At 37.8% G+C, this 16,512-nt stretch overlaps 1 protein-coding gene across 1 annotated transcript; it reads left to right on the forward strand.

Moving 5' to 3' along the window:
- Positions 1–498: 498 nt before the first annotated feature.
- Positions 499–15,501, forward strand: LOC122590705 (E3 ubiquitin-protein ligase UPL1). Its single transcript, XM_043762885.1, has 17 exons — positions 499–525; positions 1,024–1,119; positions 1,204–1,410; positions 2,481–6,505; positions 6,623–9,014; positions 9,440–10,003; positions 10,539–10,844; positions 10,955–11,156; positions 11,251–11,498; positions 11,905–12,182; positions 12,365–13,430; positions 13,520–13,666; positions 14,006–14,086; positions 14,204–14,429; positions 14,506–14,645; positions 14,787–14,893; positions 15,134–15,501. The coding sequence occupies exons 1-17, from the start codon at positions 499–501 to the stop codon at positions 15,234–15,236; spliced, it is 10,215 nt and encodes a 3,404-aa protein (XP_043618820.1). The 3' UTR covers positions 15,237–15,501.
- The last annotated feature ends 1,011 nt before the right edge of the window (positions 15,502–16,512 follow it).

The following is a 16,512-nucleotide window of genomic DNA, read 5'->3' on the forward strand; positions in this document are numbered from 1 at the left end:
AAATTAATTAAAATTTAGTTACGTGGTAAATTAATCTTAATTAAATTAATGATGATTCAAAACCGAAATTCCGCACAAGAATTTTGATTGATTCTTATAAAATAAATTACTAATAGTTTTTCCGCATTCGATACGTAATTTCTCTTATATATCCATCGAGATATATATGGTACGGATATATACGAATCATCTATCTTATATCGATATCGATAATCTATATTTCTACATACAAAATACAATAAAATATTTATAGTGAAAGTTGGAACCTCCCATTATATATGTATTTGGCGCTAGCACGTACGGCGTAATAATCAAAATCATCCCATCCTTTGGTAAACAGTATAATAATCAAAATCAATTCGATTATAAAATAATAATAACAATTTTACGATCAAAATCGATTGATCATCATCGTCGGCCGTACGATGCAATTATCATTATAACTATTACTGTTACTGCTACATTGATTTTATCTTCTTCTCATAATAATATATAATAATGAAGTATAATACGAGAGAACCAGTGGTTAGTACATACCCTACTATCCCAGCTAGTCATACACATTCTTTTCTTTTTGATTTTTTAAAATTTTTTTCTAGGGTATATATATATATACATATATATACACGTTTCTACGTTGGTGTAGCCGGGTGGGTAGTTGTGGGGGACAATGTAGTAGTATAAAACATGTTCCTTTAATCCGATAATGGGTCGGTTATTTATGTGTTTTCAAAGGTTTTCAATATATTCTCTGTTTTTATTTTCCTAAAATCTTAAACTCTGTTGGTATCGGCAGTTAGGATACAATGGATTAGCCATTGGATTAGGATTTATAATGAGTGAGGTGGTTTAGTTTTATATATAATCAAATATTAGTATATCTATAGGTTCTAGATCAGATTGACTAGCTAGCAGATATGATTTACTTGTATTTGATTATTATTTTTCTACTTGTGACGATGAGTATGTTTTGCTTGTTAAAACTGTGGTAACATGTTTCTGATTTGTTTATTTTTTTTTCAGCCTCTGGAGATTAGAACATTTATAGATGGCGTAATTGCTACCCCTCTCGAAAATATAGAGGAGCCCCTAAAATGTTTTGTTTGGAACTTTGAGAAGGTACATTTATAATCTGATATTAACTTAATTTCCGTAAAATTATGTTTACTCATATGTGATCATGATTCTGATTGTTAAATGCAGGGAGACTTTCATCATTGGGTTGAACTGTTCAACTGCTTTGATAAATATTTTGAGAAACACATAAAGTCAAGGAAAGATTTGCTACTTCAGGATGATTTTTTAGAGCATGATCCGCCGTTCCCCCAAGAGGCTGTTCTTCATATTCTGCGTGTTATCAGGATAATTCTTGACAACTGTGCCAATAAACACTTCTATGGTGTTTTTGAGGTAATGTTTTCTCCCTGGATTCTTTTATTTGCCTAGAATTCAAAGGTTATCGAGAAAACAGGGGGAAATCAATGTGTAAAACTTTCCATATGACCACATATATTTTCGTGCAATAGGGACTATGTTTGAAAGGGACCTTCAAAATAAGGTTGATAAACAAACAATTGGAACATTAGGACTTGCCAAGTGGCATTTGTTTAAGGAGTCCGTGCTTCGTTCTACCCAGAAAATAACTATCGATATGAGCTTTATATAAAGTACGGGGCTAATTGCTTGGAAAGTACTCTAACTTTGACACTTCTGTTTTTGTGGGGCTCTAACAAAAAAACTTCTATTTGAGGACAGGATACCGGCTAAAATTACTTTAGTAGGGCTCCATGCAGGTAGCCAGTATCTTAATTTCTATATAATTTTAGATTATTTAAATGGATGAAATAAATGATGTTTACTGCCACATAAGCCTAACACCATTTTCCAGCGACACCTGATGAAAGTCCTTCTTGAACCCGCCGACATTTCCGTCACAACATGTTGCTTATGACTACTTAATACAACACCTTCTCTCCTAAATCACTAATTCATTCAGAAAGACCAAAATAAAAATAATAAATATGGAAGTGAAGTAACTCGACACCGAAAATTCCACCTACTCAATTTGCTTTAACTCAAGTCCACTTCACCATAGTCTTCAATTTTATTGCAATTGTTCTAGTTCATTCTATGATTTACCCAAAAATCATGAAGTTAAAGCAAGAAAGAAGGGGGGATTGTGGGGCAAAGGATCGAAAACGCGTAATCCGCCACCAAAATCCATCATCAAAATCCATCCATGCATATCTGTTTTATCTGTTTTAACAGAATGTAAATTACAATGTTTTATGCTTTAAGAATACACTTTTGGGAGGCTGTTCGCTGTTGACCCGTTTCACCCATTTCCTTTCTATCAAATTGTTTTTCTACCCGTCTCACCTATTGAGATAAAACATTAGCTGAATTGACCCAATTGTTAGTATTAATCACATATATAATTTCTTTTTATGCATTGTTTAACACTGGAAATCTTGATGCAGCATCATCTCTCTTCTCTGCTTGCTTCGACTGATGCGGATGTGGTTGAAGCCTGTCTGCAAACTTGTGTAGCATTCTTAAAAAATTCAATTGAAAAGCATGCTATAAGAGATGCCTCTTTGAGATCAAAGCTATTTGCCTTTGCACAAGGCTGGGGTGGAAAAGAGGAAGGACTAGGATTGGTTGCATGTGCCTTAGAAAATGTATTTAACCCAATTACTCAGAGTCAGGAATTGGGTAGTACCCTATATTTTGAGTTCTATGTAGATAATGAGTCTTCAAAGGGCTTACGGATTATCCATTTGCCCCAACTTAACACTTACCAAATATCTGATCGTGAACTTATGCAGCAGTTAGTTAACGAATATAAAGTACCCGCTAAATTTAGGTTTGCTCTTTTAACAAGATTGCGTTTTGCACGAGCATTTGGCTCGTTTGCTGCACGGGAAAAATACATGTGTATTTGGCTGCTTGCATTTCGGGTTTTTGTTCAAGCATGTGGTGATGATGATGGTTTGGTAGCTTTTTTCAACACCGAGCCTGGGTTTATCAACGAACTGGTCAAACTTTTGACTTTTGAAGATACGGTTCATGAAGAAGTTCGAATTCTATGTCTTTCATCATTGGCTGCTCTTTGCCAAGATCAGTTACGCCAGCCGACAGTGTTGTCGACTGTAACAGCTGGTGTACATCAGGGCATCCTATCCAGCCTTACACAGAAGGCTATTGATGCTGTAGCTAGTAAATTATCTAGTTTGTCGGTGGCTTATACCGAGGCTCTAATTTCATTGATTACCATATTAGCCTCGAGTACTTCAGGCTGTTCTGCCATGCGTGAATCAGTGTTTATACCGATTCTTTTGCCACTTTTAAAAGATACCGATCCTCAACATTTGCATCTGGTCACCAGCGCTGTACATTGTTTGGAAGCATTTATGAATTACAGCAAACCGGCTGCTACTTTATTCCGGGACTTGGGAGGGTTAAATAATACAATATACCGACTGAAAGAAGAAGTTTCTCATGTTGAAAATGGCACTTATGTTAATACAGATAACATGCAGCCTCTTTATTCTGATGCCCGGCGGTCTCTAATGAAAGCTCTATTACGTGCTATATCACTTGGAACAGCTACTCCCGGGACCACATCTCATCTATATCTTTCCGATGAAAGTTTGTTACCATATTGCTTGTGTGCAATTTTTAAAAAAGCCACAGCTTTTGGGGGTAGTGTCTTTTCACTTGTATCAACTGTTATGAGCAATCGCATTCACAAGGAACCTACATGTTTTCCAACCTTAGAAGCAGCAGGGATTCCATCTGCATTTTTAGCTGCTATAGATGATGGTGTACCTTGCTCCTCTGATGCCATAACATGCATACCTCAATGCTTAGATGCATTGTGCTTGAATAATAGTGGTCTCCAGGCTGTGGAAAATCATAATTCTTTGCGATGTCTTGTGAAAATCTTTACAACGGGAAATTATGTAGATGTCCTCACCGGTGATGCTCTGAATGCTATGTCTACTGCTCTTGATGAACTAGTAAGACATGCTCCTTCTCTTCGTGGACATGCGGTGGATGCACTGATCGAGATTCTAAACACAATTGAAAAGCTTGGTTCTGGTCCTAAAATTGAATCTGCTTCCATGGAAACCGATGCAGAAGATAAAAATCTTGTTAGTACGTCATTACTGAATGTTGAACAGTATCTTCCCTTTTTTGTTAACCATGCAGCTTGTTTGCTCGAAAGTATGCTTAAGAGGTCTGAGACTTGTCGTTTGTTTATCGAAAAGAAAGGAGTAGATGATGTTTTGAAGTTACTTACATTGCCATTGATGCCTTTATCTGTATCTATTGGACAAAGCATCGCTGTTGCATTCAAGAACTTTTCTGTAAATTATTCTAGATCACTCGCTCGATCATTATGTAATTTTATGAAGGAGCATTTGAAATCAACGAATAAATTATTGGTATCGCTTGGAGGTATGCAGCTTTCTAAGGTTGAAGATGATAAGAGGTTAAAGGTGATGAGGTGCCTTTCCAGTCTCGAAGGGATCTTATTGCTCTCGATTTCTATAACAAAGAGAAATACTTTTTTGGTGTCTGAATTGGGTAATTCTGATGGCGAATTCTTTAGTGACCTTGGAGTTACTTTTAAGGAATTACTTTGGCAACAATCTATGTGTTGTGACTTGAAGATCGACGAGAAGCAGAATGCTGATGTGGAGCGTGCTGAATATGGTGATGTTGATGATATCACCACCCCGGGGCAGAGAATTCCTGTTCCTGTTCGTAATTTAGAGAGTGAATTCCTTGTCCAACGCGGTGAAGTTTTCAGTCAACCCACTCAGCAAGCATTAGTGGGTAGAAGAGTTGGAAGTACCAGGGGGCATCTTGAACCTTCACGCATTGATTCCAATTTTCTGATTCATTACACTGAGTCGACTTCCTCCAAAATTCTCAAGAAGAAAACCCTGGAAATTATTGCAATGGATATCCTTAACAAACTTGCTTCTACATTGCACTCTTTTTTTAGTACTCTAGTAAAAGAATTTACTTCATCATCTAACCGTCAAACGGCTGAAACAACATCTAAGGATATTGGAACTGCTCTGGCAAAACTATTTATCCAGGCACTTAGTTTTTCAGGAAATACTACTAATGCTGATCTTGATATATTGACATTGAAGTGTCGGTATCTTGGAAAAGTTGTGGACCACATAGGGAGAGTAACGTTTAATAATAGCCAGAGTACTTGTTATACAGTGATGGTAAATAGTTTTTATGCTCAAGGGGCGTTTAAGGAGTTGCTTAATACTTTTGAAGCCACAAGTCAATTGCTATGGACATTGTCACATTCTGGTTCGATGTCTGGCTTCAAGTCATGCTTACTTAACACGTTAGACAGCTACTGTAATGTTCTAGAGTTTTATGTTAACTCTAGCTTTCTTTTACCTCCAGCCTTCACATCTCATTCTCATTTAGTCATACAGCCGGTTTCAGTTGGATTGTCAATTGGGTTATTCCCTGTTCCTAAAGACCCAAAAGAGTTTGTTCGTATGCTGCAGTCTCAGGTTCTAGATGTCATACTTCCCGTATGGAATCATGCTCTTTTTCCTGGTTGTAATCCTGGATTCATAAATAAAGTTGTGACACTTCTTAACCACATGTACAGTGGTGTTAGTGATGTGAAGTGTGGGTCTGGCAGTGCCACCAATCAGAGGCTTGGTGCTGCACCACCTCGTAATGAAGCGACTATTGCAACCATTATGGAGATGGGTTTTACAAGGAGAAGGGCAGAGCAAGCATTGGCAAGTGCAGAAGGGAATAGTGTCGACATGGCTATGGAATGGTTGTTTAGTCATGCCGAAGATCATTTGCAGGAGGAGGAGGATGATGAAATGGCAGAAGCACTTGCTTTATCTCTTGGAAGCTCATCTGAGACTGCTAAATCCAATAATACTGAAACTTCAGGTGATTCCCAAGCAGGCCTGGTGGAAGCAAAAGCACCAGCTATTGATGACATTCTTGCTACTACCATGAAGTTGATTCAAAGTAGTGATTGTACTGCTTTCCTTTTCACGGATTTATTTCTCACCCTTTGCAACAGGGATAAAGGAGAAGATCGACAAAAAGTGATTTCATATCTAATTCGACAGATGAAGCTCTATCCGCTTGAGACTTCAAAGGAGGTAACCGTACTCTGTACAATATCGCACACACTGGCTTTACTTCTTACTGAAGATGTTAGCACACGAGAAATCGCTGCAGAAAATGGCATTGTCTCTGTAGCAATTGATATTTTGATGGACTTTAATTCAAGGAATTCATCCCGACAAGAGCTTCCAGTGCCAAAATGTATCAGTGCTTTGCTTCTAATTTTGGTTAGTTTGTCGCAATTGAGTCCCAAAATGATTTCTGATAGAATTAAAGGAATAGCTCCATCAGAAGATGCTGAAAAGAATCTTACTAAGATATATGAAAAATCTATCGGCTATCTGACTATTGAGGAGGGTAAACTAGTAATTGCAATTGTAACTGATATGATAAAACATCATGTTCCTAGTCTGGTCATGCAAGCCGTTCTCTCATTGTGTGCTCACTTGACAAAATCACCTTCTCTGGCTATGAACTTTCTTGAAAATGGTGGTGTGCCTGCTCTTTTTAGCATACCAAGAACTTGCTTCTTCATTTCATATGATAGTGTGACATCTGCTATTATTCAACACCTCATAGAAGATCCACAGACACTACAAACAACAATGGAGTTAGAGATTCGACAAACCCTGAGTGCCATCAAAAATCCTGGTCATATTCTGTCATCATTTTTGAAATCAATTGCTCCTTTAATTTCTAGAGATCCTGAGATCTTTATGAAAGCGGCTTTCACAGTTTGTCAGTTAGAGACTTCCGGTGGGAAATCTTATATTTCATTACGTAAAGAAAGAGAGAAAGAAAAAGACAAACTGAAGGTACCCAGTGTTGAAATTGGAGTATCCAAATGCCAGAAGAAGATTCCTGATAGTGTTACTGAAGTCATCCATCATATGATTGAAATCCTAATGAAAAGTCCTTTATTAACTTCAGAGAAATGCACGAAGTCTGCAAATGCAATGGAGGTTGACGAGTCTGCTACTAGTAAGGGTAAAATAAAGGTTGATGAGACTAGACTAGAAGAATCAGAGAATCTTCTAGAAAGATCCACAGAGACAGTTAAGACGACTTTTGTCCTCAAGTTGCTGAGTGATATTCTGTTAATGTCTACACCTGCGGTCGGAATAGTTCTGAAACGAGATCTCGATATGTGTCAGTTTTGTGGATCTAATGGGGTTGTTCATCACGTTGTGCGTCAGCTTCTCCACCCACCTGTAGATAATAAAATTGAATCTGATGTACCAAGAACAACTTTATCGAAAAATGCATCTCGGTTTTTGGTAGTATTGTGTGGCCGTTCTAGTGAAGGGCGTCGACGTGTTATAAGTGAGCTTGTTAAAGTCTTATGTACATTTTCAGACTCTGCTAACAATTCCTCAAAGGGCAGGGTATTCCCTGACAAAAAGGTTTTTGCTTTTGTTGATCAAGTGCATTCCATTTTTTCAAAAAGTTCATCATCCGGCAACTTAGTGGGTTCTGCAGATATAACTAAAGCGATGATTGATGGAGGAATGATTCCATGTCTTTCCACCATTCTGCAGGTGCTGGATCTTGATCATCCAGAGGCTCCCAAAGTTGTAAATATCATTCTTAAAGTTTTGGAAGGCTTAATAAGTGCTGCCAATGCATCAGAGCTAAGCTCCTTGTCTAATGAGAAAAAATCTGTTACTGATAATCAGAAAGGTGAAACTAATCAAAATGGTCAACATGAGGTTACAGGTACCAACACTTCACAGCAACCTCCTGAACAAACATCTGATGGAGAAAGGGATCATATTTCAAATTTGAATCATCCGACAGTACGTGAAATGAGACCCGATATGGAGTATATCGACAGTAGTGTTGTGTTACAGACTTCAGAACACTCTGAAATGAATTTCCATGTGGGCGACAGGGGTGGCAATAATACTGGTGATGAAGATGATAACATGGGAGATGATGACATGGGCAATGATGATGAGGATGATGATGATGTTGACGGTGATGATGAGGACGAAGATATCGCAGAGGATGGTCGTGCTTTGATGTCCCCAGCTGATACAGATGGGGAAGATCATGATGCATATAATGTTGATATGGTTGATGACTTCCATGAAAATCGTTCCATTGAGATGAGATGGAGAGAGGCTATTGTACTTGGGCAACCAAGAGGTGATAGTGGACTTATGGACATGATTGGTGGGCCCTTTCAAGGGGTGAGTCTTCATGACCTTTCTGGTGTCAGAAGACTGGCATTGGAACACTATATTCAGCCGAATAGAACATCAGAATCTGGTACTGAGGCGAACGGTCTTCGACATCCTCTTTTATTAAGGCCATCACAATCACAATCAAGTGATATCAGGCCATCAGGTGGCAACTCTGATGTGGCTCGATATAATATGTTTGATGCTCAGGTTATTCCCTTTGACCATGTACGGTCTTCTGGTGTTGCACCGGCATCATTGGGTGTTTTTCCTGTTGGTCTACAGAGTACGTATGCACCAGAAAGAAGAGGAATAGGTAATAGCCAGTGGGATGATGGTCAGCCACAAGAAGCAGACGCTGATGTTATAGCAAGGACTGTAGAAGACTCTTTTATCGCTCATTTACACAGTAATACTCCAGATATTCCGCCACCTGATGATAATCAACCGGATGGCAACCCACAGCCAAATGAAGGTGATCATGGTGAGATTGATCAGAATACTACACAGTTAGAGCCGAATCAAATGGCGGAAGACTTTATGAATCTAGAACAAGCTCATTATGGTGTGGCTGGTGAACAAACTGGAGAAGATCTACAAGCACCTGAGCCCATCCTTGATACTGTGGATGCATTATCAAATAGTCAAGATAACATGGAAATTGGTGAAGGAAGTGGAAGCGTCAATGACCAGGTAGAGAGACCCTGATACTTCTTGCTTATGTTAATTATCAGAGGTGTCCTACTTAATTAAATACTAATCAATATGGGTTGTAATTATCTCAAACTGGTCAAAAGGGTATAGTTTTAGAATATTCACACTAAGTGTTTTAAAATATTTAAATACCTCCTACTTAGTCTTGCTAGTATTGTTATCTTAACAATAGTTTTTATAAACATTTAATACATTATTTGTTTGCAAACAATAAAAAATGTAAAGAAAGAAATTTAGACTGCTTCGCTCGACCTGAATTTTGGTCCCATATTAAAAAAAAAAAAGAGCAGTTTTCACGTGAACCCAGTTTGATCGATCACAAAACACACCAATTGTGTCACCTCTATTTACTTTGTGAAAGGAGTTTTGAAGAGTTTAAGTGTTTATTCATTGATCCATTTCAGGAAGTGCGGCAGGATAGGATGTCAGCAACTGACAATGAGACAAGTAATCATGATTTGGTAAATGAGGGTGATAATGTGCCCAATTTGGGTGATTATCAGGCACCAGTTGTTGAAAATGCTGACGTCGATATGAATGTTGCTGATACTGAAGCAAATGAAAATGGGGATCCTCTGCCTTTTATGGAGGTGGAGTCATCATCTGAACAGAACGCTCAGGATGGACAGGATAACACTCAAACTGCTCAGTTTGAAGAAACTGGTCCAACTATTTTAGCCCCTAATGCAAACGGTATAGATCCGACTTTCTTGGAGGCTCTACCTGAAGATTTGAGGGCAGAAGTTTTAGCTTCACAACAAGCTCAGTCTACCCCGGTTGCAAATGGTCCATCTGATGTTTCTGAGGATATTGATCCTGAATTTTTAGCAGCTCTTCCTCCCGATATCCAAGCAGAAGTTCTATCCCAGCAGCGTGCACAAAGGATTGCACGACAAGCTGAAGGGCAACCTGTTGATATGGACAATGCTTCGATTATTGCTACTCTTCCAGCTGACTTGCGTCACGAGGTTTGCATCTTGAACTCATTGACTTAAACATTTGCTATGATATAGTACAATTAGAATTGTCAAGTTTTGGCCAGATGGACATAACTGAATATTCTGGTATTCTTTCGTTAATCTTTTAGGTTTGTATGGCAAAAAACGTATCCCAAGGACAAAGTTGACTTTCTATTTTTATGGGTCTGAGTGAATTGGGTTGACCCACCAACAATTTTCCCTCTTTGTTTGAATGTTACATACAAATTAGAATCTTAAAATAACTTTTGGATCAAAAACAGTTTCGGAGAGGTTATAAGCATTCAATACTATTGACACATAAAAGTTGCCACTGTGCAGTTCAACATGTTTAATGCTTCGACTCGATGATTTTCGTAATGAATTATAATTGCTATAATTGCCTCGTGTTTTTGTTAATGTGAAGTTCAAAAGTACATGAAAATTCTGTGGGTCAGCCCAGCCAACATAGACCTGGACCCGTTTTGCACTCTTGCACACCCTTTAAGCCACCTATAACTAATTTTTGTTGTTTGTTTATTTTTAGGTTCTTCTTACATCGTCAGAATCAGTTATTTCAGCATTGCCCTCTCAAATGATAGCTGAAGCGCAAATGCTCAGGGATAGATTTATGAGTAACTATCAAGCTCGTAGCTCGCACATACTCAATAACCAGAGGAATGGCTCTGGATTTGACAGACAGATGGCAATTAATAGGGGTATTGGCGTTTCAATAGGACACAGGGCATCTTCTACAATTGCAAAAAGCTTCACAGTTAGAGAAATTGATGGGGAAGCACTTTTAGATACTGATGCACTAAAAGCATTACTCAGGCTATTACGACTAACACAGGTAATGAACTAAGAATAAACTAGTTCTCTACTGTTAAATGTTTATTTAATGATCTTATGAATGTCGATTCACACTATATTGAAAGTTAACCTTTAACCTCTTTCTGTCAGCCTCTTGAGAAAGGACTTTTGCAGAGGCTCTTGTTGAAAATATCTGCCCATGCTTCTACTAGGGGGGTCCTTGTATATCTGCTACTCGACATGATCAAGTCAGAAACTGAAGGCCCAGTAGGAAGGTTGACTAGAATAAATTCCCAGCGACTTTATGGGTGTCGGTACAATGTTGTTTATGGCCGATCTCAACTTGTAGATGGTATCACTCTCCTTTAGTCTGACCTAATTTATTTTCTTTCAAGAAGATATATTTGAGTCTGATGCTAGTGAATTTTTCTTTATCATATATACAGGTCTTCCTCCTCTAGTATTGACTCGGATCCTTGAAGTTTTGACTTACTTGGCCACAAATCATTCACGTATTGCTGATAACTTGTTTTACTTTGACTCCTCACACATTCTTAAAAATAATAAAGGGAAGAAGGAAAAGGTTATTGAAGCAGAAGAAATGCTACCTCCTGAATTGTCAATGGAATACGATGTTCCAATTTTATTGTTCACAAAGCTCTTGAATCATCGCAGTATTGCCCATCTAGAGAAGGTATATCAGTCCATGTGTTCAATTTCTGTTTTGTAGGTTCTGTAACGTTCATACGTATGGCAAAACAAGATGGACAGTTGGATGGGTTTGGTGGCTCAATCAGCCAGGTTTGGTATGGGTCAAAGAGTCTGCTTAAGGTTGAACTGCAAACAGTTTTTATTTTTTATCTGTAGATAATAATGCTTAAAGTATGATTACAAAAACGGTATTACTGCAAGGAAATTAAAAGATTTAAATAACAACAATTTAGGAGGTTGTGTGCATATAAATATTACTTAGTTGACTTTCAACCTGTTTGATCCATTTCTTTTTACCCAATTTTTTAGTTTGACCCCTTCATGATAAAAAGTAGCCCAAATACAAGCCATTTATCAAGTATATGGTATGACCCTTTTGATCCGTGCAGGTCTTGGGTCTGTTTCAAGTGATTGTACACAATGCAGCCTCGAAGTTAGATATTCAACATGCAGTGACCAGTTCCCAAAATCTTCCCTCTGATGAAGCTACCGCTCATGCTCAGAGAGACCCTTCTTTAGCCGGACAGGATCCAGGTTCAGACAGCAAAAACTTCAGTGATGGATTATCTACGTCAACTGATCAGAAAGATGTTAAGATGTATGATATCTTCATAAAGCTACCACAGACTGATCTACATCATCTTTGTACCTTGCTTGGCCACGAGGGGTAATTGACACCAACTTACTCGTTTACAGTTTGTGTCTGCTTTACAGTTTGTGTCTGCTAGTATCATTTAATTGTTCACCTTCTTTAAAATAGGGGGTTCTATGTTACCCTTGAACGTTCCAAAAATTTTCTTTATATGTTACATAACCTGGCAACTTAACCTTTTATAATTTGTCTACCAGGCTTTCAGATAAAGTTTACACACTCACTGGGGAAATACTGAAAAAGTTGGCATCTATTGCCCCCATGCATAGGAAATTTTTTATAGTAGAGCTTTCAGATTTAGCTCTTAGTCTTAGCAGTTCAGCTATACATGAACTTGGCACACTTAGAAATACACAAATTCTGGGTCATAGCACTGGATCCATGGCTGGGGCTTCAGTTCTAAGAACATTGCAGGCACTTAACTCTCTCACAGAACTTGGTAATACTGAAACTAATGATGTGAATTGTGACGAGGATCAAGTTCATGCCACAATATGCAAATTAAACATTTCACTTGAGCCCTTATGGCAAGAATTGAGTGAGTGTATAAGTGTCATTGAATCGCATCTGGGTCAGGGCTCGTCGTCCTCAAGTCTGGTGAACGGGGATGTAGGCGATCCTCCCCTTCCTCCAGAAACTCAGAGACTAATGCCTTTTGTTGAGGCTCTGTTAGTTTTATATGAGAAGATTCAAGTAAACAGCTCCCATATACAAGAAGATGATGTTTGTGCAACAGCAAGTGAAGTCAAACAGTTATCGAAAAGTTCGCCCCCAGTTCAAGCAACTGATGGTGCCGTGACAATTACCAGGTTTGCTGAGAAGCATCGTCGGCTTCTAAATGCTTTTATCAGACGAGATCCCACTTTGTTGGAGAAGTCACTTTCCATGCTACTAAAAGCACCAAGGTTATTGGACTTTGATAACAAGCGGGCATATTTCCGTTCTAGAATTAGCGAGCAACATCTAGGGGGTTCACTGCACATAAGTGTTCGGCGGGCGTATCTTTTAGAAGATTCATATCATCGGCTGCGGATACGATCCCTGCAGGATATGAAAGGCCGGTTAAATGTCCGTTTTCAAGGTGAAGAGGGTATTGATGCTGGTGGTTTGACAAGAGAGTGGTATCAGGTCTTGTCAAGGGTAATCTTTGATAAAGGGGCTTTGCTTTTTACTACTGGTGGAAACAATGCGACATTTCAGCCAAATCCTAATTCAGTTTATCAGACCGAGCATCTTTCTTACTTCAAATTCATTGGCCGTGTGGTAATTCCAAGATAGCTTCTATAATTAATTATCATTTTTATTCTATTAAGTGCACTGTTGTATAACAAAGTTGTATATTATTTTTATAGGTTGCTAAAGCTCTGTTTGATGGGCAATTTTTGGATGTATACTTCACCCGATCCTTTTATAAGCACATTCTTGGAGTGAAGGTTACATATCATGACATAGAGGCTGTTGACCCTGATTACTATAAGAACCTGAAGTGGATGTTGGAGGTGAGTGCCTATAGAGATAAGTTTCATACTATATATCTGAGGTGGCCATTTAAATACTTTTACTTACGAATGGACGTTATCTTTAAAATCTTTTACCGTCTGAAGTGTTTTCTTAATGCATAAAACCTTCTAAATCAAATTATTCAAAAACGTAGATTACTATTTAAAATGTTGTATTATATCTGCCTAGAAAAGAAAATAATTGGGTCAATGACGTAAGCTGATTTGACTCTCATCAAAGTTACATGTTTTGACTCGGCCATTTTTCAGTCTCTATTGTATAACTTTGAGCCATTTATATTGTTTCTATAGTTTGCTTATCATTGAATTTTGCATCAGAATGATGTGAGTGACATACCAGATCTCACATTTAGCATGGATGCGGATGAAGAGAAGCACATCCTCTACGGGAAAACACAGGTATGCATACGGCATTTTATCAGTCGACGGTCTAATGTCTATTCAATTGAACATTGAGACTAGCTCAATTTCCACTTGGTGTATCTGATGTTACAATTTACTTTTAATATGGAAAAGGTGAGTGATTATGAGCTCAAACCGGGTGGAGGAAATATAAGGGTGACAGAAGAAACAAAACACGAGTACGTGGATCTTGTTGCAGATCATATACTGACAAATGCAATACGTCCTCAAATCAATTCCTTCTTAGAGGGATTCAGCGAATTGATACCCAGAGAACTTATTTCCATTTTTAATGATAAAGAACTTGAGCTTCTCATCAGCGGGCTTCCAGAAATCGATTGTGAGTTACCAAGTTATCACCTAAAACATGATGTCATTGTTTGAAATCTGGTTTACTAAAGCATTTTTCTTTGCAGTGGGAGATCTTAAGGCCAACACTGATTATAGCGGCTACACGGCATCTTCTAGATTAATTACGTGGTTTTGGGAGGTTGTTAATGCATTCAACAAGGAAGATAGAGCAAGAATGCTTCAGTTTGTGACTGGTACATCAAAGGTATATTTCATCTAGTTTGATGGCACAATATAAAAAGACTTTGTGAAAATTTTTAGTTTTCTCAACATTACTAATAGAATGTGAGTAGTCAGTGCTTTAAAGCCCGCCACTTTGGGTACTTATTATTTGTTTATGCGTCAGGTTCCATTGGAGGGTTTCAAGGCGTTGCAAGGTATATCGGGGCCGCAAAGGTTTCAGATTCACAAAGCTTATGGAACCCCAGAGAGGCTTCCTTCGGCTCATACCTGGTAATCATCTCGCACTCTTTCCTTTTATAGAGTTTAGAGTTGACAAATGGGCAGGTTGGGTTAGGATCAAAATGGGTAATTTTGTACAGGTTGGGTCAGGTTGACCAAAATGCTTCCGTTCAAAGTTACTTATTTCATTTTCTCTACAAATTTATAAAACATGACTAAATTAATTGACATTGCCACCTCCTCTAAATTGTGTGATAATACGTTCTGCTTTTTATATTTCTGTTCCCTCAGCTTCAACCAGTTAGATCTGCCTGAATACACATCTAAAGAACAGCTCCAAGAACGGCTTCTGCTAGCGATTCATGAAGCCAGTGAAGGTTTTGGGTTTGGATAGTGATGTCACGATGTTACCTGACGCGGTCTTTTTGTTGGATTTTTTTAGCCCGCTTGTGAGGATAACAGTGTATAGTAATATATCTGTTGGGTAGACATTATTCACTGTAAATACTAGGTTATTGATTTATTGGCATTGCAACATTACATGGTGCGCGCACAGTTCATTCATTAGATTTTCATCACTGTAGTCACATCCAATCGCGTCAAAAACGTCGTAAGATGTAGACCGCCATCACTTGTGTAGTATTATGTAAAGTGGCAGATCATACCTTTTTGAAAATAAAAATGGCATCCATCCGCATGTCTTACAACTAGATATATACTACTAAATTGTTAAAAAAGCTCGATCAATTAAGCATATCTGTTTGAATAGATTTTATTAAAGACCAGAATATGCTATGTGGTCTGGAAATGATCACGATATATAATTCAACGGTTGGAGAAAGCTTACTTCGAGTTTTAAAAAGTTTGTGCTCCATTTATGAAGTTAGTAGCATGAAACCTTTAGACTTTAGTTTTCTTTTGTATTTACTAGCATTGTATTCGCGAGCATTGTATCCGCGCGATGCGGCGACAGTTTGGTGGTGACGATGACTGAGGGTGTTGATGAACTGTTGTTGGTGGTGGGTATAAGTAATTGATTTAATGTAATTGATGTAAAAGGGCAGTGAAAATATTTTAAAAAATAAATGATTAATGATGTAAATTAATTTATCAAAGGTAAAATAGTAATTTTGTATCTAACATTTTTATGAGAGAGAAAGTGATAATTATTATAAGACCATCTTTAACGCAACACTTATTCCCAGCGTTTTCAGTTTAATACGCCGAGTTTTCTATCGCGACCAGTTAACGCCATGGACGGAACTAATAAGGGACGGGGGGGGGGGGGGGGGGGGGATTGTTGCCCCTCCAAGAATCTCGGCTGTGACTACAATATTTACATAAGAAAGCTTTAGAAAGTCAATATATAATAACATAATCAAAGTATTCAGTGATAGTGGTGTGCATTTGATACACATAGACAGCCAAATTTGTTTATAAAGGAAAAACTAACCTTAAATTGTTTTAATGTTTTATAAAATTAACAATCTTAAGTTTTTAAGTGTATGTTATTTTATACGTAATCGTATGATAAAAAATCTAAAAGTTTCTCCCTTTTATTAGTTTGAAGTAGGGTTCAATCTCATTAACAACAAAATGAAATATGATATTTTTTAAAAAAAACATTATCTTTATCTTTAAATAGAGATTTTTCTCAAACGGTATTTTAC

Source organism: Erigeron canadensis, chromosome 3 (genome assembly GCF_010389155.1).
Source record: "Erigeron canadensis isolate Cc75 chromosome 3, C_canadensis_v1, whole genome shotgun sequence".
In the NCBI taxonomy this organism is placed as follows: domain Eukaryota; kingdom Viridiplantae; phylum Streptophyta; class Magnoliopsida; order Asterales; family Asteraceae; genus Erigeron; species Erigeron canadensis.

Excerpts from the sequence above, each read along its gene's own strand:
- LOC122590705 (XM_043762885.1), top strand. The coding sequence starts at position 499 with ATGAAGTATAATACGAGAGAACCAGTG. Across the intron at positions 13,431-13,519 it reads TCAAATTCATTGGCCGTGTG|GTTGCTAAAGCTCTGTTTGA; the intron begins GTAATTCCAAGA and ends TTATTTTTATAG. Across the intron at positions 14,430-14,505 it reads CGGGCTTCCAGAAATCGATT|TGGGAGATCTTAAGGCCAAC; the intron begins GTGAGTTACCAA and ends TTTTCTTTGCAG.